The 26676-nt window shown below is 39.8% G+C and overlaps 1 protein-coding gene across 2 annotated transcripts in view; it reads right to left on the bottom strand.

The window, feature by feature from the left end:
- The window catches only part of SLC35F1 (solute carrier family 35 member F1), a 411291-nt gene that overhangs the window by 145047 nt on the left and 239568 nt on the right, over positions 1-26676 (bottom strand). For both annotated transcript variants that reach the window (XM_081251574.1, XM_081251575.1), the window contains exon 2: positions 19494-19669. In XM_081251574.1, coding sequence (XP_081107700.1) covers positions 19494-19669 — 176 coding nt within the window. The remainder of the gene's footprint in view (positions 1-19493; positions 19670-26676) is intronic.

The raw sequence follows: 26676 nt of genomic DNA, 5'->3' as shown, positions 1-26676 counted from the left end.
TGGGGTCCTTTAGAATTAAAATCTGCCATACCAGCTCACATGTGGCCAGTAAAACCTAAAGTTTTGGCTGCCTTTTTTTTTTTTTTTTTTTTACCTCTCTGGATTCCTTCTCCTGTCACTCTGCCATGAATGAGAGAAGCTGTGAATCTTTTGTCTTACAAAGGGAATTTTCTGTAGTTTTATACATTTAGGTCTCTTTTCTTCCTTAGCTTTCTGGTAGGTTCATAAAAACAATGATTTTATATGTTTTTTGTTGGTAGAGTGAGACTGATGGTCTTTTGTGATTTACTATATGCTAAATAGAAGCGGCTCTACACTTTTTGATAAGTCAGTATCTTAAAGCTTCAGTTTCCGTATCCATAAAATGACTAAATGATGGTTATAAGGCTTATAGATGATGTAGTTGTGTTGTACATTCTCATTTCCTTTCTCTTTCTCCTTTGGGGGGGTACTTGAAATGGTGCATAGCGTGGTCATAAAATCAAACAAATTCACTATGCACTATTTCTTTCTTTCTCCCTCATTTAAGTGTGTTCTTCTCTGTCAATAATTATCCAAGTTGAATGGACTGGCTTTTCACCTGTTGCTTCAGAAAAATCTTACTCATCTTGGAATATACTACTTTTATTCAGAGCCAGAAGTAAATTAAAGGCCAACCCTAGAAAAGTCACATACAATTGAATACTGTCTCTCAAATATCAACTAGATTGGCATTTTAATGAAACCACCTTGGAGCACATAATATGATCAATATATATTAGCAAACAATTTTTATTTAATAGCCATCCTCATTTTTTTAGGGAGGAAATTTGAGTCACAGAGATATTAATTTGACCTGCTTAAGGAAGGAATGTAACCATGGTAGAAACCATCCTTGAATGTAATTTGACTGTTCTGAATCCCACAGCAGTCATCTAGACCATGCTGCTAATTTATACTGATTTGGGAGTCCTGGAACCTACTTCCGTGCCACTTCCATTATTTTTTACAGAAGAGATAAAAAAACATATTTACTAAACTGACTTCATTCTTTTTGTATTAAACATTAATAAAAATGCCACAAGAGTGAAGAAAACCATATGTAAATGACACTGAGCTATAGAAAAAGACAGGATCTATTTGGCTGATGGGCATATTCCTGTGCTGATAATGGCTAAAATTATCTCTATTTCTCTCTCCGATACATTCTTCTCAGACATATTAACACCGGTAAACCTCCCCTGGAATCCAAAATCCAAATGCTGGAAAATGCCCCTGGGTTATCCCTCATATTCTGCTTTCTAAGCAAAAAGAATCTTTTTTTTTTGAATGGATATTCTGGTCATACCACAGCTAAACTGACTCAAGTACTTTAGTTTACATGATGCCCTAAAGGATTATTACTGATGTCATTTATGTGATCACATGCTGTGTTTACAGCCATAAAGAAAGCTAGGCTTGGGTAGTATTAATAGCCCTACTAATTACACTACTATAAAAGGTTTATGGATGATATAAATTTCTACATTATTACTCCAATGTTTTGGCAGTGGCGTTCTTCCAGAGGAAGGTATCACAGGGCCCATTTGTTTTCCCTTCTTTACACTAATTCATGAGGAGATGAAAACAAGAGACTGAGTTAAAGAAAGAAGGAAAGGAGTCCACTGGGACTTATTCTTGCACTGCAGAGGGATCATTATCATTTCATGTTTTTATTTTAGGGTTTAAAAGTTATTTCATCTTGCCCATAAACATGTGAAAGGATGCTCATTTCACTGGTAATTAAGGAAATGAAATTTAAAACAATCAGTATTTTTCACCTTTCAGATTGAAAAATAGTTACTGATAATATCAAATGTCAATAAGTAAGTGGGAAAACAGATACTCTTAAATACTGTTAGTATGCTTTTGAACTGTTAATACCCTTTGGAGAGGACAGATTTGGTGATATTTATCAATATTTAAAATGTCTCTTGACTCAGCATTTAAATTTTTAAAAATCTAAACTATGAGATACTCTCAGATGTATTTAAAGATATATCTACAAGGTTGTTTCTTGTAAATGGATGGAAATGCAAAATTGGCAACAATCTGTATGACCAGTAATTGTGAGTTTATCAATACTATCATAGCAATTAAAAATGATTAGGTAGGGCTTCCCTGGTGGTGCAGTGGTTGAGAGTCCGCCTGCTGATGCAGAGGATGTGGGTTCGTGTCCCGGTCTGGGAGGATCCTGCGTGCCGTGGAGCGGCTGGGCCCATGAGCCATGGCCGCTGAGCCTGCGTGTCCGGAGCCTGTGCTCCGCAATGGGAGAGGCCACAGCAGTGAGAGGCCCACATACCGCAAAAAAAAAAAGATTAGGTAAATATACATGTACTGAGATGGAAGAATTTCCAGTATATATTATTAAGTGAAAAAAGCAAGTTTCAGAACAATATGTATAGCTCCTAGCATTTACATGAAAAACACATTATAATTATGTACATGAATGCATATGCATAGAAAAATTCTGTGAATGGTGAATAGAAATTTTAACAAAGATTTCCTTTGAAGAAGAGAGTGGCATTTATGCGGTAGGTGAGAAGCACTATCTTTTTTAAAAAAAATTTATCTCTATATTTGCAATGTTTATATTCATGTATTACTTGAGTAATTTAAAAATACAAATACATTTTTAAATGGTTATAACATTGTCATCTCAAATATTGTCTGAGTCTCTTGAGCTTTCATGGTTTCTTCTTAGTATTTAGCAGTTTTTATGAAGTCTACATCTGCCTTAGAAGTACTCCAACAAACATCTTTGATCAGAAAATTTTTGATTAAGGAGATCTTCCAGTTTATTTTAACTTTCAACAAAAGTGAATTGATTTTATTTTTTAAATTTTTATTGGAGTATCGTTGATTTACAATGTTGTGTTAGTTTCAGGTGTAGAGCAAAGTGTATCAGTTATACATATACCTATATCCACTCTTTTTATAGAACCTTTTCACATATAGGCCATTACAGAGTATTGAGTAGAGTTCCCTGTGCTATAAAGTAAGTCCTTATTAGTTATCTATTTTATATATAGTAGCGTGTATATGCCAATCCCAATCTCCCAATTTATCCCTCCCACCTCCCCCATCCCCTGGTAACCATAAGTTTGTTTTCTACATTTGTGACTCTACTTCTGTTTTGTAAATAAGTTCTTCTGTACTCTTTTTTTAGATTCCACATATAAGCAGTATCATATGATATTTGTCTTTCTGTGTCTGACTTCAAAGTGAATTGATTTTAATTGGAAGTTCTATATTAAGAGATGAACTGATTTTTTTATTTTGCTGCACCACATGGCTTGCGGGATCTGGGATCTTAGTTCCCAACCAGGGATAGAACTTGGTCCACAGCAGTGAAAGTGCCGAGTCCTAACCACTGGACCGCCAGGGAATTCCAGAACTGAATTCTTTGAGTTTAGTGATAATGCTGTGTACGGAGCACAGTGTGAACCAAAGTTACATCTTCTGAAACTAGTACCTAAAATATTAAGTTTATTTTTTTACATTAGGATCAATGTCTCCTGCTCTAAAACCCAAGGCAACTTGGCTTGCACTTCAGAAGACACCCTACTCAGAAAACAAAAATTAGTTATTATATCTCTGGTCTCCTTTCCTCAAGTAGATGGGCATATTAGAAAGCAGAAATAGCAACATTCTAGTATTTTGATTTTGAGTCTCTTTGAATCCTTGTTAAAAGACCATACTTTGGTTTACAAAATGAAGCTGGAAAGTAGATGTTGATTGTAACTGACATGGAAAATAGTCACCTTTTATTAACCAATTCCTCTCCCAACTGTTTTTAAAAATCCTGGTTTCAATAAAAGTCACAAATAAACAAGAATTTACATGATCATCCAAAGCCTGGTTGACTGCTGCACTTTAGCTTAGCATAAATAAAGTTTTAAAAGAGGGATTACAGTGGTGAAGATGTGGCAGATGTCAGAGACAGAGAGCTGTTCAGGGGTGGTAGCGGCGGTCCAGGTGAGAAGGAATGCTAGGCAGTGCTAGGGTTGATGGGGATGGAGAGGGGGCATCTGAAGGGGGTCTCATCAGGTGTTGGTACCTAGTGGGCTCAATAAATATTTGTGAAATTCAACTGAAGACAACTTTGTACCATCAATATATTCCACAATCAAATGGAACTTCAACCCCAGAGATGATGGGACTTTTCTAAGTTAGTTGCTGGCTGTGTTTAAACTTTAACCTTGGGAGCTGCATCGATACACAGGGGATACCTGTGGCTAGAGATACGCTTGCTAAGAGGAGATACTCTTTTCTGGTTTTCAGGCGAAGCCATGAATAAATAGATTTAGATTGGGGATTTTGGTACAAGATTAAGAGGATGCAATAATGGTTTCTTCAAGGGAATTATAGTCATTGCTGTACTTAGTTGGATATTTATCTGTGCTACTTTCTAGAAATGAATTGGAACTACTGGAAATTGTACCTATTGTAACCCTAGTTTACTCCTCTAGAATACTGTGAAATGGAAACCTAACACCCTGAAAGAGATGTGATGAATACGTGCTGAATGGAGCATGCTGCACACTAAGAAAATAAGATGAGCTAGTTGGCTGAAAGCAAGCGGTTGATATTTTGTCCTTCCTTCCCACCCCTCCACATAAGCTAAAGGTCCCAGTGAGTGGTTGGCAGCCTTTTCCCTTTGTCAGGTACTAGAATAAAGGCTGTGAGCTCTGATAACTTCCACTGTATTATTACTTTTTATTTTATAACATTAAATTATTGTGGTTTCTATTTTATGGTTGTTAGAAACTTGGGAAGAGCTTAAATTCATGTAACAGTAAGTGCTAAATGTACATTCCTAAATCACCAGAAAGGTAAAGACTTCTTAAAAGGATAAAGCCAGAAAAGTAAAGGGCTATTTTCCACTATGTAAAGGCGTCACTTAAGTCAGGCAAAAAGACGTAAATCTGTGATCCATATATAAACTGCCTGTAAGAGGAGAAGAGACTTTTGAGGGTCTTGGGAGCCACTAATAATCATGAAAATACCAACTGCTCTAGCTCATAGATACCTAGCAGCCAAGAAGTTGCCACAGCCAAGTCTAAATAAAGGAGGTGGATGATGTCTGTGCTGTGTTCTCCCAGGAGACAGCATAGGGGGTGATGCAGGGACTGGGGGAACAGCTGCCACTCTTCTGAATGCAAAGTCAGAGTCCTGGAGCAAGGGGTGTGCACCGTCAAAGAAAGGCCAAGAGGAAGGCCGTGAAACAGCAATAGATTGATTCTAACTGCTTGGACTGAATCTTTCTGCTGTGAATAATTGGGAAAGGGTGGCTGAATGGAGCAAAGAGTGATAAAATGGATAGCAGAGAAGTAAATTCTTCTGCAATGGAGATTTGGTGGAGATAAGGGAAAGCTGGGTGGGGGGTGGGGGGCTCAGATCTATACTCTTGCAATGACAGGGACTGTTTACTCTCCTCCTCTTGTCTGTGAGCTTAGAAGGGGTGTCAGAAGGGAGATCATCTTCACTCAGTTAGGTATCCTTCACACCTGGTAGTACACTGCCTAACAGAACAAGGCCCTCAAGAAGTGTTTGCCGACTTAATGAATGAAATAATGTATGAAAGAATACATAAAGGAGGAATGAACAACTGAGGAAAGTAAGATAAATTTAGATAAGAGAAAGTTGAATAGATGTAATCAGGTCAGAGTGTTCTAGAAGGTTCTGTATGAAGTAATCATGGGCAGACCTAAAACTATAAACCTCTGTAGGCTAGGGAGAATTTGAATCCTTGGCTTGTACACCAGGTTGATTCCTTCAGTTAAGAGACACTGAGTATAGGAACACGTTTATCAATGACTTTCCTGTCAGATATCTAAATTAGTCAACATATCTGACGCCAAAACAAGAGAAATCAGGGATTGAGATCTATTAGGTTTCCATATAGTAAACAACTTACAATTTTTAACAGGGCAGAGACTTCTACATTTATGCCACTTATATAAGCTCTGCCCACACATTGCTCTGAGAAAAAGAAGTTACCAAGTTCCTTAACTTTATTTATAGAAGTTGAGTTCTTTGCTTGCTCCTGAGTGATCTTAGTTTCTTTTAGTCTGACAAAAGTGTAAAATCAATAGCTTGCTTAAAGCTGTGCTATAATGGTCCCGAGTTTAACACTGCACAGCTGGACATTTCGACCTCCGCGAATGACATTCACTAAGCCAAAAGTTAAATTGTGCTTGTAGGTATAGAACCAGCTGCTTTGAATCTGGTGAGGCCCTAGCAGTCCACTGAGTTTGTCTGCAGCGTGTTCTTCTTGGTGAAAGATGGCTGAACGATGGCTCCGCGATCTGTGACAGCCTCTCCCCTTCTTAGCTAGAGAATGACGCACTGGCTGCCTACACTTCCCTGGCTGTGTAGCCCCCAGTGCTTTGTACTCTCTCTGGGTATTTCTCAGCTCTTTTTCATCTTGGACTGCTTTTATTTTTTCCTATTGTCACCCTGATTTTATTTTTCAACTTTAAAATAAAAATAATATTCTTACCCTGTCAAAAAATGGGAGCAAGATTCCTTCCTTCCCCTTCTGATTTCTTGTAGTTTGGACCATTTGAGTGAAGTTATGCTTGAAAGTTGAAGGGGGGCTCTGGCTCCTTCTGAACAGATTCTGGGTGCCCATGGTCTCCCACCACGTAGCTTCCTCAGGCAGGAGGGAGCCCCACTCTACATGCTGCGGGGGAAGGACTTGGGCTCAGGCATTTCCGAATTAGTCCTGCTCTAGTATAATAATTATATCAATGAATTCCCTCATTCACAATGGACACGGTGGGTAAGAAAGCATCTAAAATGTCTCTCCTTTTTGATCTCTCTGTAAATCATACCAGTGCCTACTCTGACATCCAGTGACAGATTAAGGAGAACATAAGTGCTGGGATATGGCTAATGAATTTCAGGGTCCGCATGATAGAATTGATTCAAATTAAGGGGTACGTGTAAAATCCAACTTTCTGGGGAGGAAAATCAATCATTTATTAAGCAAATCTAATTCCAATGACGGCAGATTATATTCATTGAATGCTTTTTATATGTCTGACACTGTGCTAGGAGTTTTCCACATATATTACCTCACTTGGTCCACATGAAAGCTGTAAGGCAGTTACTATTATTATCCTGACTTGTGAAATGAAGAAATACAACACAGGCAAGTTAAACCAGGATGACTCAATGGCTCTTGAATTTCTATTGAACTGAGAAACAGAAAAAGTCTAGATCCTAATTGTTTAAAGTTACATTTTAATTAGGGGAACATAAGTAATAATTCCCAAATATGATTTTTAAGGGTAGACATTTTCTTAGACATGACTAATTAGGCAGTTAAAGTTAAAATAAAGTAATATTCATGTTCTTTCATACAAAGATATGTCAAATAGTAAAAAATGGTCACAAACAAACTTTGATCATACTTTCTTTTTTCTTTTTTTTTTTTTTTTTTTTGTGGTATGTGGGCCTCTCACTGTTGTGGCCTCTCCCACTGCGGAGCACAGGATCCGGATGCACAGGCCCAACGGCCATGGCTCACGGGCCCAGGTGCTCCGCGGCATGTGGGATCCTCCTGGACCAGGGCACAAACCCGCATCCCCTGCATCGGCAGGCGGACTCCCAACCACTGTGCCACCAGGGAAGCCCCTCATATTTTCTTTTATCTAGAAGTAATTTCTTTTATATTTTTTCCTCATATAGGTCACTGAAGGGGCCCAGTCACTCCAACTTGTAGTCAGAACCCATCATTTGCAGGAATCACATTTAAATTTGGTGAGTTACACATTCTTCTTCCTGGTCCTCAAAGACTCAGAAATGGAAACGAATGAAACCAGAGAGTCAAAAAAATGCATGGACAGGGAACTCTGATCTAAACATAATCACAATGCAATTCTAATCCCGTGAAGAAAAAAAAAGTTTGCTTCATTGTTTTATCCCCCCCCCCGCAAATCTCATGCAGCAGACTGCAATAGTGCCTGCAAGATGGCTAACTGCCGAGTCTTTGATTTAATGAAAACTTAGGGAAAGCAATTCAATTCACTGCAGGGACTGCTTTGTTCTTCCATTATGATTCTTTTTTAATGAGAAAGATGATTGTAAGGATAAACTCTATTCCTCTGAATTTTTACACTAATTACATACAAAGCACTATTTTGGCAGAAGGGGACTTATCTCCTTCAGGCAATATAGTTATCATCTTGTAACCACCCTTCAATCTCCCACAAGAATGCTGGAGCTTCATGCCAAGAATGAGTATTGCTCTATGCCAGCTCTCAGCATGGATAGATGAATGCTTAAAGATTTCCAGAATTAACAGTCAACATGGACTCCAGATAAAACAGGAAGACAATCCTTCCCTCCATGCTTATATGCTGTTTGGAATAGAAGAATCAGAAGGGCATCCATTAATGAAGTGTTTGGCATGGGGAATGAGGGAGGGCCTGATGTATAGTGTGTGTGTGTGTGTGTGTGTAAGTTTATGTAAGGATTCATTAAAAGAAAATGGTGTTGCATATTCATGTCATTTTCCTTCAATCTAAAAGTCATTTATTATGGGCAGAAGACCTAAATAGACATTTCTCCAAAGAAGATAAGCAGACTGCCAATAAACACATGAAGGAATGCTCAACATCATTAATCATTAGAGAAACGCAAATCAAAACTACAATGAGATATCATCTCACACCAGTCAGAATGGCCATCATCAAAAAATCTACAAACAATAAATGCTGGAGAGGGTGTGGAGAAAAGGGAACACTCTTGCACTGCTGGTAGGAATGTGAATTGGTACAGCCACTATGGAGAACAGTATGGAGGTTCCTTAAAAAACTACAAATAGAACTACCATATGACCCAGCAATCCCACTACTGGGCATATACCCTGAGAACACCATAATTCAAAAAGAGTCATGTACCAAAATGTTCATTGCAGCTTTATTTACCATAGCCCGGAGATGGAAACAACCTAAGTGTCCATCACCGGATGAATGGATAAAGAAGATGTGGCACATATATACAATGGAATATTACTCAGCCATAAAAAGAAACGAAATTGAGTTATTTGTAATGAGGTGGATAGACCTGGAGTCTGTCATACAGAGTGAAGTAAGTCAGAAAGAGAAAGACAAATACCGTATGCTAGCACATACATATGGAATTTAAGAGAGAAAAAAATGTCATGATGAACCTAGGGGTAAAACAGGAATAAAGACACAGACCTACTTGAGAATGGACTTGAGGATATGGGGAGGGGAAAGGGTAAGCTGTGACAAAGCGAGAGAGGGGCATGGACATATACACACTACTAATCGTAGGGTAGATAGCTAGTGGGAAGCAGCTGCATAGCACAGGGAGATCAGATCGGTGCTTTGTGACCGCCTGGAGGGGTGGGAGGGAGGGAGATGCAAGAGGGAAGGGATATGGGAACAGATGTATATGTATAACTGATTCATTTTGTTATAAAGCAGAAACTAACACACCATTGTAAAGCAATTATACTCCAATAGAGTTGTAAAAAATAAATAAATAAAAGTCATTTATTGTGCTAAGTGATATTGAAAGTTCTGGCTAAGGAATCACTCTCTTTGAGATTTAGTCACTTTAGCACAAACAGTATACGCACTATTAGGCACTGTAAATTTGGTTAAGACTGTAGGAAACCTGACTTGGGGCAGATTCACCCTGTAAGTGCTGCATATGTATGAAATTTATGTACTTTTATATTATTCAATGGATTGTGAGCTTGATAAATAATAATTCATGTCCCACGAGCAAGTTCTTTAGAGTAGGTACATTTTCTGGGGTTGGAGGAAACTGTACTCATTCTTGCAGCCTGAAAGCATGCCACAATGAAGTAGGAAGTTTTAATGGCATTTCCTAATATCCATAAGTAACTGAGGGAATAGCTACACATTGGAAACTCCAAGCCCAGTGATACGTTATTTCATCATGGCAGCCATGGAGTGAGAGTAGACAGTCAGTTCTTTCTCTTTTTTTTCCTTTGGTCAAGTGTATTAAAGTATAATTTATATGTAATAAAAGGCACCCCTTTTAAGTGTACAGTTTGAAGAATTTTGACAAATGTATATAGTCATGTAACCTCTACAGCAATCAAGGTATAGAGAACATTTCCACTACCCCAAAAGTTCCCTTGTGTCCCTTAACAGTCAACACCCCACTCCCCACTCTAGCAACCATTGATCTATTTCCTGACCTTATAGTTTTGCCTTTTCCAGAACATCACATTACTATGCATTATATAATTATACAGAGTATAAGCTTTCGTGTCTGGCTTCTTGCACATAGCATAATGCTTTTGAGATTAATCCATATCATTGCATGTATCAGTAGCATTTTCCTTTTATGGCTGAGTCATACTCCATTGTGTGCATTTACCACAACTTTTTCTCCTTTCACAAATTGATGACCTTTTGGGTTGGTTACAGTTTGGGCTTATGAATATGAATAAAACTGCAGTGGACATTTGCGTATAGTTCTTTGTGTGGATATTATGTTTTCATTTCTGTTTGAAGAATGTGATTGATTGGTTACATGGTAAGTGGACGTTTAACTTTATAACAAACTGCCAAGCTGTTTTCCAAAGTGTCCGTATCGCTTTGCATTCCCAGCAGCAGTATATAAGAGTTCCAGTTGCTCCATATACTGGCAGGCAGTTTTGCTAGAAATGGATTTTAATTTTCTCCTTTGATCTTTTCTAACAATTTTCCCGCATGGTTTGTGTAAAAATCCCTTCACCTCCACCCGCTGCCCCACTTTCTCTTCTCCCTTCCCCAACATAAGCATAATTCCCATGGAGTGTCCACCAAGGTTCATTTCAGAAATCACTGAGGTACAGCCTTTCTATACTATGGGGGATAAAACTCTCCAATCATACATATGAAGTAAAAATAAATGCAACATGACAAGGAACAGGAATGGAGGTTTGCCAAGTAATTTCCCACAAGGGAGATGTTTTAATAGGCTCCAGTGACTATTACCTCACCAGACGTAGGTAAGTGACAGTAATATCTCCCCCACGACTCTCAAGGGAGTTATAATTCAGTATTTACATTTTCAAGTCCTTCCTTATCCAACCATCTAAGAATCCCTTCTCAGTGATTTAGTCAAGGTTATCCAGAGAACTGGAAACTGAACTAGCTGTGTATGAGCAGAACTCAGGCTTCAACATACAAGATGGCCAAAAAGCACATGAAAAGATGCTCAACATCACTAATTATTAGAGAAGTGCAAATCAAAACTACAATGAGGTATCACCTCACACCGGTCAGAATGGCCATGATCAAAAAACATACAAACAATAAATGCTGGAGAGGGTGTGGAGAAAAGGGAACCCTCCTACACTGTTGGTGGGAATGTAAATTGGTACAACCACTATGGAGAATAGTATGCAGGTTCTTTAAAAAAGGAAAAATAGATCTACCATATGATCTGGCAATCCCACTCCTGGGTGTATACCTGCAGAAAACTAATTTGAAAAGATACATGCACCTTAACATTCGTTGCAGCACTATTTACAATAGCCAAGACACAGAAGCAACCAAAATGCCCATCGACAGATGAATGGATAAAGACGATGTTGTACGTCTATACAGCATCACTGGAATAATGGAATATGGAATATTACTCAACCATAAAAAAGAATGAGGGCTTCCCTGGTGGCGCAGTGGTTGAGCGTCCGCCTGCCGATGCAGGGGACGCAGGTTCGTGCCCCGCTCCGGGAGGATCCCACATGCCGCGGAGCAGCTGGGCCCGTGAGCCGTGGCCGCTGAGCCTGCGCGTCCGGAGCCTGTGCTCCGCAACGGGAGAGGCCACAACAGTGAGAGGCCCGCGTATCACAAAAAAAAAAAAAAAAAAAAAAAGAATGAAATCATGCCATTTGCAGCAACATGGATGGACTTAGAGATGATCATATGAAGTGAAGTAAGTCAGACAAAGACAAATATCATATGATATCACTTACATGTGGAATCTTTAAAAAAATGATACAAATGAACTTATTTACAGAACAGAAACAGACTCACAGACTTTGAAAACAAACTTATAGTTACCAAAATGGAAACATTGGGGGGAGGGATAAATTAGGAGTTTGGGATTAACAAATACACACTACTATATATGAAACAGATAATCAACAAGGACCTACTGTATAGCACAGGAAACTCTACTCAATATTCTGTAATAACCTATATGTGAAAAGATTCTGAAAAAGAATGGATACATGTATATGTATAAATGAATCACTTTGCTGTACACCTGAAACTAACACAAAATTATAAATCAACTGTACTCTAATATAAAATAAAATTAATAAACAAAACAAAACTGAGGCTTCTGCTCTGAGAAAATCCTGGATCCTGCTTTAACTCTTTTTACTGCTCTGGCCTGTGTTTTTTTTTTTTTTTTTTTTTTTTTGCGGTACGCGGGCCTCTCCCTGTTGTGGCCTCTCCCGTTGCGGAGCACAGGCTCCGGATGCGCAGGCTCAGCGGCCATGGCTCACGGGCCCAGCCGCTCCGCGGCATGTGGGATCCTCCCGGACCGGGGCACGAACCCATGTCCCCTGCATTGGCAGGCGGACTCTCAACCACTGCGCCACCAGGGAAGCCCTGGCCTGTGTTTTTGACTTCCTACGGCAAGCACCAAAGAAAATTCCAACAAAGGCAAGGGGCAAAGATTCACAGAGGCCGAGCCATACAAACAGAACTGAGGAGGTGAGATCTTCAGGAGATTCTAGGGTCTGACATACTGTGAAATGCCAGATACCTAAGTTTCCCAGACCTTGTGGTTTTCTGAGAGGTCTATATTATTTCATATGAAGTCCTACATTTCTTCTAATTACACAGATATTTTAAATCTTGCAGCATTGGTAATTGAGAATTTAGCCTATGTAATTGTAAGAAGTGTAAGAAGTATAGTGTTTCTGCAGAGAACAAATATGAAGCCTGCCTTACATTGGAAGAGGCAACAATTATCTTCTGATTAATGTCTCCCCAGCCACCACCAAAAGGAGCAATACTTTTTTGGTACAAATTCTGAGAAGAACATTCTTGTGGGGACTAGACTACTGGGCTATGAGTTGCATCCAGCTATTGTGTGTAGACAAGGCTGTCATCGTTATATATTTCTCTCACCAATCCTGCCGTACTTGAGTGCTCTGGATGAAAAAAGAAGATAGTGGGTAAAAGGGATCAGGAGAGGGTGAGTGCTTGATATTCCTGAGCTGACTTAATGCCTTCAGCCTCCCCACTGAGAACTGAAGTTTGAACCTAGACCTCTAGGATTTCTGTCTTCTGGAATTTAATGTTCAAACCGAGAATATTTCTCTTGAACAGTAAGGCATGAATTTACTTTTCAGTATTCTCTTTGGAAAAAATCAAAGGGATTACACATGATGATATGTTTGAGTGTTCTGTTAGTACTATTAGTAACTTGTTTCATTTTCACACTCACCCAAAGAAATATATAAAAGATTCAATAAATATTTTAATGTGTATGTAAGAATTTGCTGGAATTCATGCAATACTCGTCAAATTTTTAGCTGCAAGCTTGTCTTTTATTCAAAATTGGAAGAGCTTATAAAAATATCTTTCAGTGAAAAAGCAAAACTTGTAGAACCAGTCACCAGGAATATCTCTAATGATGTTCAACAGTGGCAACCTTTTCTTCTCTTTCTAGGGTCTGTATACAAAAAGAAGCAGGCACTTCTGATTTTATCCATGCGTTCATTACTGATACCCATTCTTTCCCCGCCATCATGACTTGAGGAAGAAAACAAGGAACGAAACTGTTTTCTTTTCACTCTCAGCATCCTAGTTTTGCTCCACAATCCCTACCTCCTCCATCGCTGAGCAACTTGTTGATAAGGAAAACAAAAAGAAATTGGAGAGGCAAGAACTGAGGAAAACTGGCAGAAGAAAAGGAAGAAGAAATGATTGACTATTTAAAAATTGTGTGGTTTATATATATTCGGAAGTTAAAAACTGCCCAAAAAAGAACCATGGATATCTATTATTTAAGAACTGCTGAAAGCAGTTCTGGGAAGCAGCAGGATTCTTGTAATAACGGATAAAAGAAGCTTATGGGCGGGCTTCCCTGGTGGTGCAGTGGTTGAGTCCGCCTGCCGATGCAGGGGACATGGGTTTGTGCCCCGGTCCGGGAAGATGCCACATGCCGCAGAGCGGCTGGGCCCATGAGCCATGGCCGCTGAGCCTGCGTGTCCGGAGCCTGTGCTCCGCAACGGGAGAGGCCACAACAGTGAGAGGCCCGAGAAGCTTATGGGCAAAAAGTTTGATGACATAATTTTTCTTGATAAGAAATATATCCTATTTCACCTTTGTTTTAAAAGCCTGTCACATTTCTTGCTTCTACATCCAAATGCAAGAACTGAGTGGTCTTTAGTTGTTCACAGTCTTTGCTTTATGTGTTTCTCTGCTTCCTGATTTCAGCTAGTATTACATGGAATTTTAAGAAAAAAGTAGGCATGAGGAAGAGGCTTCCCAGGCAAATCCGTAAGTTTTGGGAAGCTTCACTATACTTTCTTAGTCATATACCTGTCAGATAATAGAAATATATATATATCGTTCTCTGCCCCCAGTTCCTGGCACAGAGCTCCTAAAACACTTGTAATTTCCTAAGTGAGAAGAACGCTAGGAGCATATTTTGTTCTAATATTTGGTCTTTGACCCTAGTTCCTGACACAGAGCTCCTAAATCCCTTACAATTTCCAGGGAGATAGGAATTTCTTTTGTTTCTAATGAGGTGACTCTTGGTGCGCTCCTGGATGGGGCTGGTCACCAGAAACACCAAGTTATGATTAGAAGCCTGGAATATTCAGCCCCACATTCCCATTTTCCAGAGAGAGGAGAGGGGCTGGAAATGAAGTTAACAATCATGCCTATCTAATGAAGACTCCGTAAAAATTCCAAAAGCGCGAGGTTTGGAGAGCTCTAGGGTTGGTGAACACATGACATGGAGGTGCTAAGAGTGCTGTGCCCAGAGCGAGCCTGGGGGCTCCACGACCCTTTCCACACACCTTGCCCTACTCACCTCTTCCATTGGAACATAAATCTATATCCTTTTTCACATCCTTTTGTAATAAACTGGTAAACAGTAAGTAAACTGCTTTCCTGAGTCCTGTGAGATGCTCGAGCAAATTAACCAAACCCAAGGAGGGTTCGTGGGAACCTCTGATCTATAGCAGGTAGGTCAGAAGCACAGGTAATAACTTCTATCCATCTCCAGATAGAACTGTCAGACTGAGTTATATTGTAAGACACCCAGCTGGTGTCACAGAATTGCATGGTGTGGGAAAAGCCCCACACATTTGGTGTCAGAAGTATTGTGGTATGGTGGTAGAGTGAGAGTAAAGGAGAAACACAAGAGGAGGGCTACGTTTTTCTTTACAATTCCTGAAACCCTACTTTGTACATATAGCGTGAGTTTGGATTTCAGGCATTACTTCAACGGGTATGTGTGTGTATATATATATATATATATATATATTTTTTTTTTTCTAGCTGTGTTGGGTCTTCGTTGCTGCGCGCGGGCTTTCTCTAGTTGCAGCAAGTGGGGGCTACTCTTCGTTGTGGTGTGTCAGCTTCTCCTTGCGATGGCTTCTCTTGTTGTGGAGCATGGGTTCTAGGCACACGGTCTTCAGTAGTTGTGGCACATGGGCTCAGTAGTTGCGGTGCACGGGCTCTAGAGTGCAGGCTCAGTATTTGTGGCGCACGGGATTAGTTGCTCCATGGCATGTGGGATCTTCCTGGACCAGGGTTCAAACCCGAGTCTCCTGCATTGGCAGGCGGATTCTTAACCACTGCACCACATTGTCTGAGTAACTTCCCCAAAGTGGTTACAACTAACCAAGTAACAGCTATCTAAATTTTATCTGAATTCTCAAATGTGATACATTGTCATTGCAACTACTTTTTTGAAGTACATTTTTTTCTACAGAGTTGTATTAAAGAAGCTCTTTAGGAGAGACAGCAAGATTTTAAAAAATTTTAGAACCATCTGGAATAAAAAAAACCTAGCTCCAATCACGAAGGGCTAGCCTTAAAACTTGTTCTACAGTATACAATTTTTTTTTAAGGAGGATGGTCTTTGTAGGAATCAATTTTTGGTTTTCTACAAATTTTTGTAGGAACCAATTAATAATCAGGGACAAATTCAAAACTCCAGTTTGAACTGGCGTTACACTGAAACTTATACTGCATTCTGTTGCTTCAGAGTCTTTGATCATTGGTTCAGTGCAAATTTGGTGAGGAGAATTCACTTTAACTCTGGAGTCAAATTTCCACAAGGCTTTTGTAATAACATCACCCTTCATGCTCTTGAAAGGCTTCTTGCATTTATCACATTGTGTTTACATGTGACAACCATACATTTTATAATTAAAATGATAAAGAAAGATTATTAATTCCTGAGTCTAACTTATTGATATTATGTGGCCTAAGGTGGTATCAAATGAATATGGTGGCCCTGTGGGGCCAGTCACATCTGTGCTGGAAGAATTGGGAAGGCTGGCATCTTGCTCAATCCTGACCTGCAACACTCCCGGAAGAGTACTTAGCAGAGTACTTAGGAAGTACCTGGAAGGGAGGAGAAAATGTGGCCATGACAGCACTTCCCTCACACACATCACACCTTCCATCCTCTCCTCTTTGCTCTGTTCATTCCCTCTCAAACCTTGAGGTGCACGAGGGAGGAGATTATTATGTCTCTAGAACACGGCACTGAATCAGCCTATACAAAATTAATGTAATTACTGTGTTGATTTCCAGATGTTAGCTTAATGCCAGCCTATTAAAACTTTTAAAGATGAAGCTTAAAACAAACAAACATTCTGAGTAAACACCCAAATAAAGACATGCTAGCGTATTTAGTGATAATCTGAGGCAATGCAGAAATCTCTGGATAGGGCTTCCCTGGTGGCGCAGTGGTTGAGAGTCCGCCTGACAATGCAGGGGACACGGGTTCGTGCCCCGGTCTGGGAGGATCCCACATGCCGCGGAGCGGCTGGGTCCATGAGCCATGGCCGCTGAGCCTGCGCGTCTGGAGCCTGTGCTCCACAACGGGAGAGGCCACAACAGTGAGAGGCCCGCGTACCGCAAAAAAAAAAAAAAAAAAGAAATCTCTGGATAGAGCATTTTAGAAACTGGGTCTCTCCATCCCCAACTGTAATGACAGAATTTTCTCAGGTCCTCTTCAGTCTTTTCCTTCCAAAGAGCCTCTGAATTCCTTGCTGCTTCTGGTCCTTGGCCTCTTTCCAGTCATGCCTCTGCCCTGCCCACCCTTGCCATCCTCTCCCAGCACCGTTTACAGTCACATCCTCCTGACATCAGTGCTGTGCCTCACTAGACTTTGCCCCCAGGGCTGGTTTCTTATCCAGGGTTTTGAAATTCAAGGGGAAAAATCCTCCTTTTGCTCAAACCTGTCCCTCTTCCCTCTTCCTTCCTCCCCGGACCGCACATGGGTGGGCACAGTGGGCCATGAAGGCACCCAGCCCTGGCCTGGGAGGGGCCCCAACTCTTCCTAGTTCTGTAGCCTGGAGCAGGTTCCTGATGCTGGGGGGAGCCTCCGATCTCTCATTTATAAAATTTTGGATAATAATTCTTATTTCCTTGGATTGAAGGAATAAAAGAGGTAATTCACATATGTAGTAACTGGCACATTATAAAGCCTCAACAGAAGGTATTGTTATTAACCTTGGGTCTTTTTCTACATTTAGTTTTTTAAGCTTTTCTGTCTCTACCTGTAACTGTGAAATTATTCTCTGTTTCTTAGAATGGCTTGATTTTATTTTTTTCCCTGATGAGAGTTTTTGTTAAATCTCTGGGCTCCTGGAAAGTAAGACTGACAAGAACCCAAAGACTAGTTGTAGTTCACCATCTTGTAGTCTAGACTGTTTGGTTCTAAAAATCTCTAGAGAATGTAAATTCACCACATTCATGTGATTTTTTTGTTTATATTAGAGTGTTGCAAAATTGTTCTTCATTTAATCTTACTATCCTTAATTATAATCCTTGTACTGGGCTAAAATCATTCTATTCTTTAATAATTCTAAACTATTATTCAAGCTTTCATTAAGTGATTTTTAAGTTGAACCACACAGCTCTCTCTTCTTGAATGACCAAACTATACATTCCTCATGTTAACAGTCTCTCATAAGTAAATTTCTAATTATATCCTTCCCCAATTTCCTCATTTTCTGGAGTTCTTTCCTGGATTGAGGCACCAATGGTGAAATTGTGGGTATAACTGTTTAGATAATGCATTTGTAGCATTCAAAATCATTAGCTTCCAAATCCTACTGAGGAAATATAGCTGAGAGTCAATGTCTATAACTTTTGTAGCCTGAGGTTTTATTTGAAATTTTACTCTTAAATTAATTATGCCTACCAATGTTAAATTTTAAAAAACAAACACCAATAACACCAATATTTGAGAAGTAAATGAAATTAGCTTTTCCAATACTTTAAACAAATCCCAAGTTAAACTAGAATGCAGTCCTAACTTGTTCATTTTTACTCTCCCTCTAAGATGAAATCTAGTCCTGGCCAAATCATTTTAATTAAACAATATTACTCTGAAGGACAATCCAAATAAGGAAATGTAAAAATTCAATGCTGATGTACGATTATTAGCAAAGTTTCTAAAGAGTATGACTCTTACAATTGATGTATAGGGCTATACACATATCTTTATTCATTATTATGGTATATAATTGTCTTCAAACCTATTAATGGCTACTTTTCAGTGCATATTTTACAGTCAACAGATGATACTGGGGTATTATTATTGGCTATTTCTAGGCCATAGGTATAATCATAAGTCTCTGAAGTATATCCTCCAGAGATATACCCCAAGGATTTCAACTGCAATTGCCCTTTAATAAGTTTTTCTTGCACTGACCCTTGGAGGACCTGTTTCATTGTTTTGGCTCTTTTAAGTTTAGACAGAACATCTCACATGGCCATTTGTGGTAACTTTCTTTTCTTTCTTTTCCCCTTTGTTATTACTAGAGTTGTTTGTGTTTACTATTTTTATCTTTCTCGTGACACTTTCCCAAGAATATATATTTGTCTGTAATCCCCTTGGATTTCTAAGGGCTAGCATTTATTAAGACAGCTTCATCAGGCCTATTCCAGGTTCCAGGGAAGCAGTCTGTTTAGATTTACTGAGGGGTACAAGGAATGCTAACAGGAGTTCAAATATGAGCAATTGTACATTTCTGCCTATACATGCATTTCCTACTTCCTGCTGAATTCACACAATTTATGCTTCTTTGTGATTTACTCACTCATTTTGTTTGCTGTATTACTGCAAAATAGAAAACTGAGAATTTTGAATTGTCTTAAGACGCTATAAGTGAAAAAAGTTAATCTGGTCATCGCTCATCACTCTTGTAGATGTTGCTAAAAGAGAAACAAAGCTATATTCTCGGGATTTTGCATGCTTACCTTGTCTGACAGCTAGTGTGGTGGTATAGACCAAGAAGAGAAGGATGTAATTGAGGAAACTCTGGAAGACTGGTGTATTGGCATGGAAATCTTCTGACAGGTACTTGCTGGTCAAGCTAATTCCACAAATAAGGAGGGATAACACCTGGCCTAGAGCCACAGAGATTAACATCTCCCTGAGAAATAAAGAGAAACATAGCAAAGATCAGCAGAAAGTCCATTAGACCAATCACTTAAAATTTACTGAGCACTTGTGCCATTCACTAGGCTAAGTGCAATAAACAGTATTTCTTTTAATCCATCATAGCAATGCTACCTTACTGGGGTTTTGCAGAGGAAGAAACCAAAGTTTAGAGGGGTTAAGGAATTTCCTTACAGTCGCATAACTAGGAAGTGGCAAAGCTGAGATTTGAGACCAAATCTCTCCAAGTGATCCTGGCTTCTACCTACTGAGCCCTGGAGCTCTGGGGGGAAATTAACATCATCCTGATGCCACCATGGCATAAACAAGTGTTCAGAAACCTGAGAGAGAACTTCAACACACTGACGAAGCAGGACCATATTCCAACCATATCCTCAGGTTCTTATACCAAAAAACGGAGATGTTTTTCTTCATAGACCAAAATCTTGGCTCTAGGAACACTCAGGTAAAGGGGCTATACAAACCCCTGATAATCTAAAAGGACCATCTCCTCTCCATTCCCAGATATTGAACCGTTTGCTCTAAGAAGCACTAATAAGCACTAGTCTCTGCTCTCCTCTGCTCAAGTCGCAGTTGCTGACACATTAAAACTCTCATTCACGAAGGAAATTTAGTGACTGAGGTGGTACAATAAGACATTTCAAATTCTGTGAATATTTTCTATGGCCTTTTTTAATAGGCACTGACCCTACAGACCACTGTAGTGGAGATTACAGGCAAGAGTCAAACGGTTCACTTTGCATAGAAATAAAACGCCCATGTACTGAGCCTGCGTGTCTGGAGCCTGTGCTCTGCAACAAGAGAGGCCCACGCACCGCGATGAAGAGTGGCCCCCGCTTGCCACAGCTGGAGAAAGCCCTCGCACAGAAATGAAGACCCAACACAGCAAAAAAAATAAAGAAATAAATTTAAAAAAAAATGCCCATGTGGGCTTTATGGTCACATCCACCTGTATGCTCTGACACAGGACAAGCCCCTGGCTTCTGCAAAGCAGACTTCTGCTCTCCCCAGGAGTCTCATCTGACTTTCCTGGTTTATTTATTTAAAGAAAAATGAACATAAAATAAGCAAAGAGTAGTATTTCTAAACAGAAAAAGCATTAGGCAGAGCATCTGGAGCACTGCATATTCCCTCCCCCATGGCAGATGTGAATCCATCTTTCTGGAAGGGGCACGGGGCCCCTGGGCAGGGTTCTGGGTGGATACCTTGGTGGTATCCTTCTTTTTAAAAAAGGCATCCATCACTCATTCCATTTGCTTCTATGAGGAGGAAAAATTGTGGCAATGCAGGTGGACCTATGAAAAAGACTCTGCAGAGGTTAGCCTGTAACATATTGGCAGAGGCTGCCTTGGTAGATGGGTAGATTGCTCTGTTTCCAGGTACTGGCCCCGACCCTTCAATTCAATCTTCATAAAGGTGTCAAAGGAGTCAAAGTGATATTTTTAAACATATAAGTTTAAAATGTCAGTCTGTTGCTTAAAATCCTACCCTATAGATGATAGCCTATAGATGGTACCCTACAGAATGCAGTGATCTATAAGGCCTATGTTACACCATCTACAAAGATGTCTGCCAACATTTCCTCACATCCCTCTACATTCATGCTGCTTCTCCCAAAGGGAGGTGGGGTCTATTTTCCTTTTCCAGAAGCTGAGCTGGTCTTGTGACTTGCTTTGACCAATAGAAGGTAGGGGGAGAGATGTTATGTGACTTCTGGTCCTAAACCTTAAGAAGCTCTGCAGCTTCCATTTTCTGCCCTCTTAGGATACAGCTTCCATGTAAAGAACCAGAGTTAGACTACGGAATATTGAGAGGCTGTGTGAAAAGAAGAAGAGAGACCCAGCCAACCACTGCCACCTCAGCTGAAGCACCAGACATGTGAGTGAGGATTGTGGATCCTCTGGCCCCAGTGGAGCAGCGCCAACCTGAGTCATGTGGAGCAGAGATGAACCATCCCCAGTGATTGCTGCCCAGCTGGAGAACTGTGAGAAATAATCGATGGTTGTGTTGTTTTAGGGCATGAAGTTTGGGGTGGTTTGTTATGCAGCAGCAGGTACTGAAACAAGGCCCTCAATACCCTCCCTCCAATCCTACTACCGCAAAGCTCTGCCTCCTGCTTCCCCACTTTATTCCCCCATGAAGCCAGAGCTCCAGACCTACAGAGCTACTTGCACTTCAACAATGAGTCATGGTCTTCTTTGTTGGCATTCCTTTTCACATGTTATTATTTCCAGAATGTTCATCCCGACGTGTCAGTCTGCCTCTTATTCATCTTTCAAGATTTGGCTCACACGTTATGTTACCCCCTTTAAAAAGTCTTCTCTGCCCTCTCTTCCCTGGGATGTATCTCCTTCACTTCTATATCACTGTACTATAATTATTGTTTTTACTGTGATGTTGGTATAATGTTCTTCACTATATTTACAGCTGGGCAACACCATTCAGAGGAAGTAGAAAATGGAGAGCTTTAAGACAGTGCAGAGGCAGACCTAGGCAACACTGAACAGTTTTGTTGAAATGAAAGGATGATTTAAAAAAGAAGAAGAAAGAAAAGCAGAAGTAAAGAGAAGTACCAGATTTAACTCAAAGGTTTTTAAGCCAGCCTAAGAGTAGTGTGATACCCACTAACAAAAACCATGATAAGGAGTTGGTTTTAGTGCAAAGATAACAAACATTTTTGGTATATTGAATTTGAGCTGCCAAATGAACTTCCAAATGACCCAACAGTATTAGAATCATGGGATCAGAGTTGGATAGGAAGGTCAACCAGGAGAAAAATATGTGGAAGTTTTACATATAAGAGTGGCGGCTAAAGTACTGGAAGTGGATGCTAACAACATGGAAGGAAGAAGAGGAAAAGAAAATAAGGCCTGGGAAGTCTGGAGAATCCCCAGATTGGGGTTAGGGAAGAAAGAAGAGGCACATCACTGGAGTCAGAAGTGGTTTGAAGGCTAAGGGGAAGACCAAGATAGTTCTTTATGTCAAGGAAACCAAGGGAGCAGAGACTTTCGTGGAGGGAACAGTTGTAATATTGAATGCTGCTTAGAGGGCATGAAGAATGAGGATTGACAAAAGATGATTTGTAGTCATTGCCAGCCTTTGAAAGACCACTTTTGGCTGTGTGGAGAGTACCAGAGCAACACTTGGTATCATGGAAACAAAGGGAACAGAGAATTTCACAGAAGGGATAGTTAGTGGTGACTAATTGGACAGAAGTGGTGAGAAATAAAGGTGCTGACTTTGAAGAATTTTAAAGAATTCAAAGAATCCTTTGAAGAAGTTTGATCTAGTCACTACGTAACATAAAAATAACAAAAATAGTTAAAATAATAATGTTTAAAATGATTAAAAATAATTTAGAGTGGATTCATGATTATCCTCTCATTGGGTCACTCTTATTTGCATAATAACTTACATCCTTAAGTGGAAGAGAAGTGGGGAGAGTTACAGCTCATATACCAGAGAGTGGGTCCTGGTGCTGAGTATGTCCGCTGGAGAATGCTGTGTATGGAGTGTGTCTCCTTGGGAAAAGAAGGTCGATGACTACTGCTAGGACATGGTAATTCCTACAACTGCTTAAGTTACAACCATGGTATTTGAAACTTTGGCAATATCCTGAACAAAATCAAGCCACAAAAAATGACAGAGTGCTTACATAAGAGAAAAAAAATTTTAGTACTTCTGATGTATATGTGCCAATATGTTGAATACTATAAAGCAGCCTTCACGTGAAAGGCACTATGTATGCAAAGATGAATAAGACATAGTCTTTGTCACTGGAGAACTACTAAACCAAGATTTTGGAGCTTAGTTCCCAAGTAACTTACTACAAAATGGAACCAGTTAAGATGAAATAGCAATAATAATTCATATTTAATAAGTTCTTTCTATGTGCCGAGTCCTAGGCTTAGATTTATACATTCTGTCTTATTTAATCCTCATAATAACTTTACAAGGCAGATATTGTTATGGTTCCATTTGATAGATAAGTAAACTGATGCTTAGAGAGGTAAGCAGCCAGCCCAAGGTCACAGAGCCAGCAGGGGGAAGATGTGGATAGAAACTAAGTCATATGATTCCAAATCCCAACTTCCTAATTACTATGCTACACCATCATTATGCTGCCAAAAAAATACTCTTTTCCCTCACAGAGGGCACAGAACACAGTGCTAAACCTAAGTGGCTGGTTTCCAGAAATATTCTGGGGAAGGTGAAGACAAAACAGTTCGTCCCAACGGACTGATGAAAACTCTTCCACCAAGACATCTGTAATGTGTGCCTTTCAACAGAGGTCAACACAAGCTTATTCTTGTTTCTTTATCCAAACAAAACAGCAAATCTGCTGTATTCAATTTCTGTTTTTAATTAGTGGCCATGTCATTCAGCTGCTGGTGGTATGATTTGATAGAAAACGCACATTATGGTTTTATCCATCATGCTAATAAACATGACTTGTAAAACAGGAAGGAATGGAAGGGACCTTTTATCAGATTAGTTCACCAGTCCTTTCCCAAGTGAAGGGAGCTAGTACTGGAGCTGTTGCAAGTCTGCATATCTGAGCTAAGTTACTAGAATCATCAAAGCAAAATAAAAAAAAATATAAATAAACCTAGATGTTGACACTCGGCTGATTCCACCTCCCACTCCTCTCCACTGCCCCACCATCTTCCTCTCATCAGATTCTCCTTTGTTCTTTTTTAGCACAGAGCAAATCCTTTTGGTGATCTGTGTCTCAGAATGTCTTCCTACCACAGTCTCTGCCTACGGATCTTTTCAGTTCATTTACTGTCACCTTACCCCTCCTAACAATTTTTGCCCACACTAACCACTAGAGTAGATCTGTGGTCCCTTCACTTAATTCTTCATGAACTTAAGGTACCATCTTCTCCAGGAAGCCTCCCCTTGGCCGCCCCTTGCTCGCTAAGGCTGAGTTAAGTGTCCTTCCCTGTATGTTCCTATCTCTACTTCTGCTCACCATACTGTATGACTCATGAATTCCTGAAAAGAAGGGAAGGTATTCTAGTCATTTCTATATTCCTGGTGCCTTGAGGACTCCTGAATGGGAAGGGAATAGATGCTGAATAAATACAGAATGAATGAATGAACAAATTTACAAGTGAAAAAATATCTACAAATGAAAAAGATCAGAAGATTTGAAAGACGGCTGCTTATCTTATCTTGAAAAAGTACTAGCTCTGAAAGACAAAAAAACATCTCATTTTCACTGTATTCCTTCTGCCAGTTACACACTGAGATTAATAAACTCTTTTCTGGTGCATTTCTGAACAAGCCTGGTAAGGTGCTATCTTGCAAAACTGATGCTAAATACGGTGCCGGGTGGAATTTTATACTGGGAGCTGTTGGCTATTCATGTAGTTTATAGAATAGCACACCAGATGCATTCTAACATAGGATACAGAGTTCCTATAATTTTAGCAGCAGAAATGGAGAAGAGACTATGATACACATTTTCATCTTTGTTTATGTGTTTAAAAGGACATCCTATCCACTTTAAATTCAGAATGACTAGACAATGAAAAATGTATGAGTCTCAGGAAAAATTGCTGCTGGAAGCTGAATACCTGTTATAATAGATCTTGTATTCATAAAGACTGACATAAACCATTACCACAAGCGCTCTGTTCTGTTAAAGAAATAGACGTTAGAACCTTGTAAATAAACTTGTGTTTTACAAAGTAGATATTCAAAATAATAAGATTTAATATAAAACATAAGTTGAATCTCATTTTCTTCCCTTAGTTATAAGAATAAATTCTTTTAAAGAGGTATGAAAAATTTCAGCATAGAGTTACATAATCATATTGCTTTGTAATTCTTTGGTATGAGAGTGAAACAATTACATCATCATCTTGAAGGAGAGCACACATCAAACTTTCTGCAGAAACATCTTCATTCTGTTAACTATTCTCAGGCAAATCATGTCAGATCTGAATCAGCATATGAATTCAGATGTACGTACATAAATAACACGTATACTGCCTTGACTAAACACAATACCACTTGAACATGGGAAGAATGTGTTCTACTATGTTCTTTGACAAGATTGTTGTTTTCAGAAGTCAGGACATTGGCTTCTTGAAGATCTTTGCTGAAAGGCTTTATTCCATTTAAGTATTAATTAGACTTCTATGTAAGGAGATTATTAGTCAAGAAGCAAATACACATCTCCAGAGGTTTAACATTAATTGGAGTTTCTTTGCCTCAGATTCTGTATTCATGGAAGTTAACCTGTTCTCTGGTTCTGTGGTATCAGTTTCTTTTGCTTTTGTTTTTTAGAGGAAACCAAGTAAGCCACAAGGAAGCCCTTGTAAACAATATTCCACAGAGTCCATGAGGTAGTAAGTGTAGGAGACATTTGAAACTCTAGTGTGAGAGGATGAGTCACAGATGTGCATGTATATTAGATGTTGTTTGTCTAGAGAAGTGGGACAAAACAGTGAAAAGCACCAACAGGGAGTTAGAAGCCCCTGGCTCTTGAGTTCCGTTGATTAAGCTCCATGATCCTGCACATCTCCAACTCTGGGCTTGGATTCCTTCATGTAAAGTAAGGATAGTTTAATTGATGAGTGTGTAAGATACTTATGCTCCCCTTCAAATCTTCTTGGTTTCACTATCTCCAAGGTATCCTAGCTCCAGTGGTGGCTGCCATGACAGACTGTGAATAGACTGCAACCAAAACTGTGTGGGCACAGCCCAGTGGTCCCGGGCCTCATGCCCATTCTGTGTGCCTTGTGCCTTCTACCCTGGAGATTCCAGGTTGATGCTGAAGGCCAGACCTTGTGGGGACCTATTTGGTGCCCACTCATCAGCAACTGGGAGGTGCCGGGGAATTATTGCACTTGAGCAATAGAAAACTAAAGCAGACAGATACATTCTTCTTCTTCCTCTCCCCCTGGCCCTCCCCCTGGCAGACTGTCCCGAGAAGCAGTCACTTCTGCAGGTTCTCTGAAGATGGTCCCG

The sequence above is a fragment of the Mesoplodon bidens genome (genome assembly GCF_964165515.1).
Source record: "Mesoplodon bidens genome assembly, chromosome: 12".
NCBI classification, from domain to species: domain Eukaryota; kingdom Metazoa; phylum Chordata; class Mammalia; order Artiodactyla; family Ziphiidae; genus Mesoplodon; species Mesoplodon bidens.
This window is presented reverse-complemented; position numbering and strand designations above follow the sequence as displayed.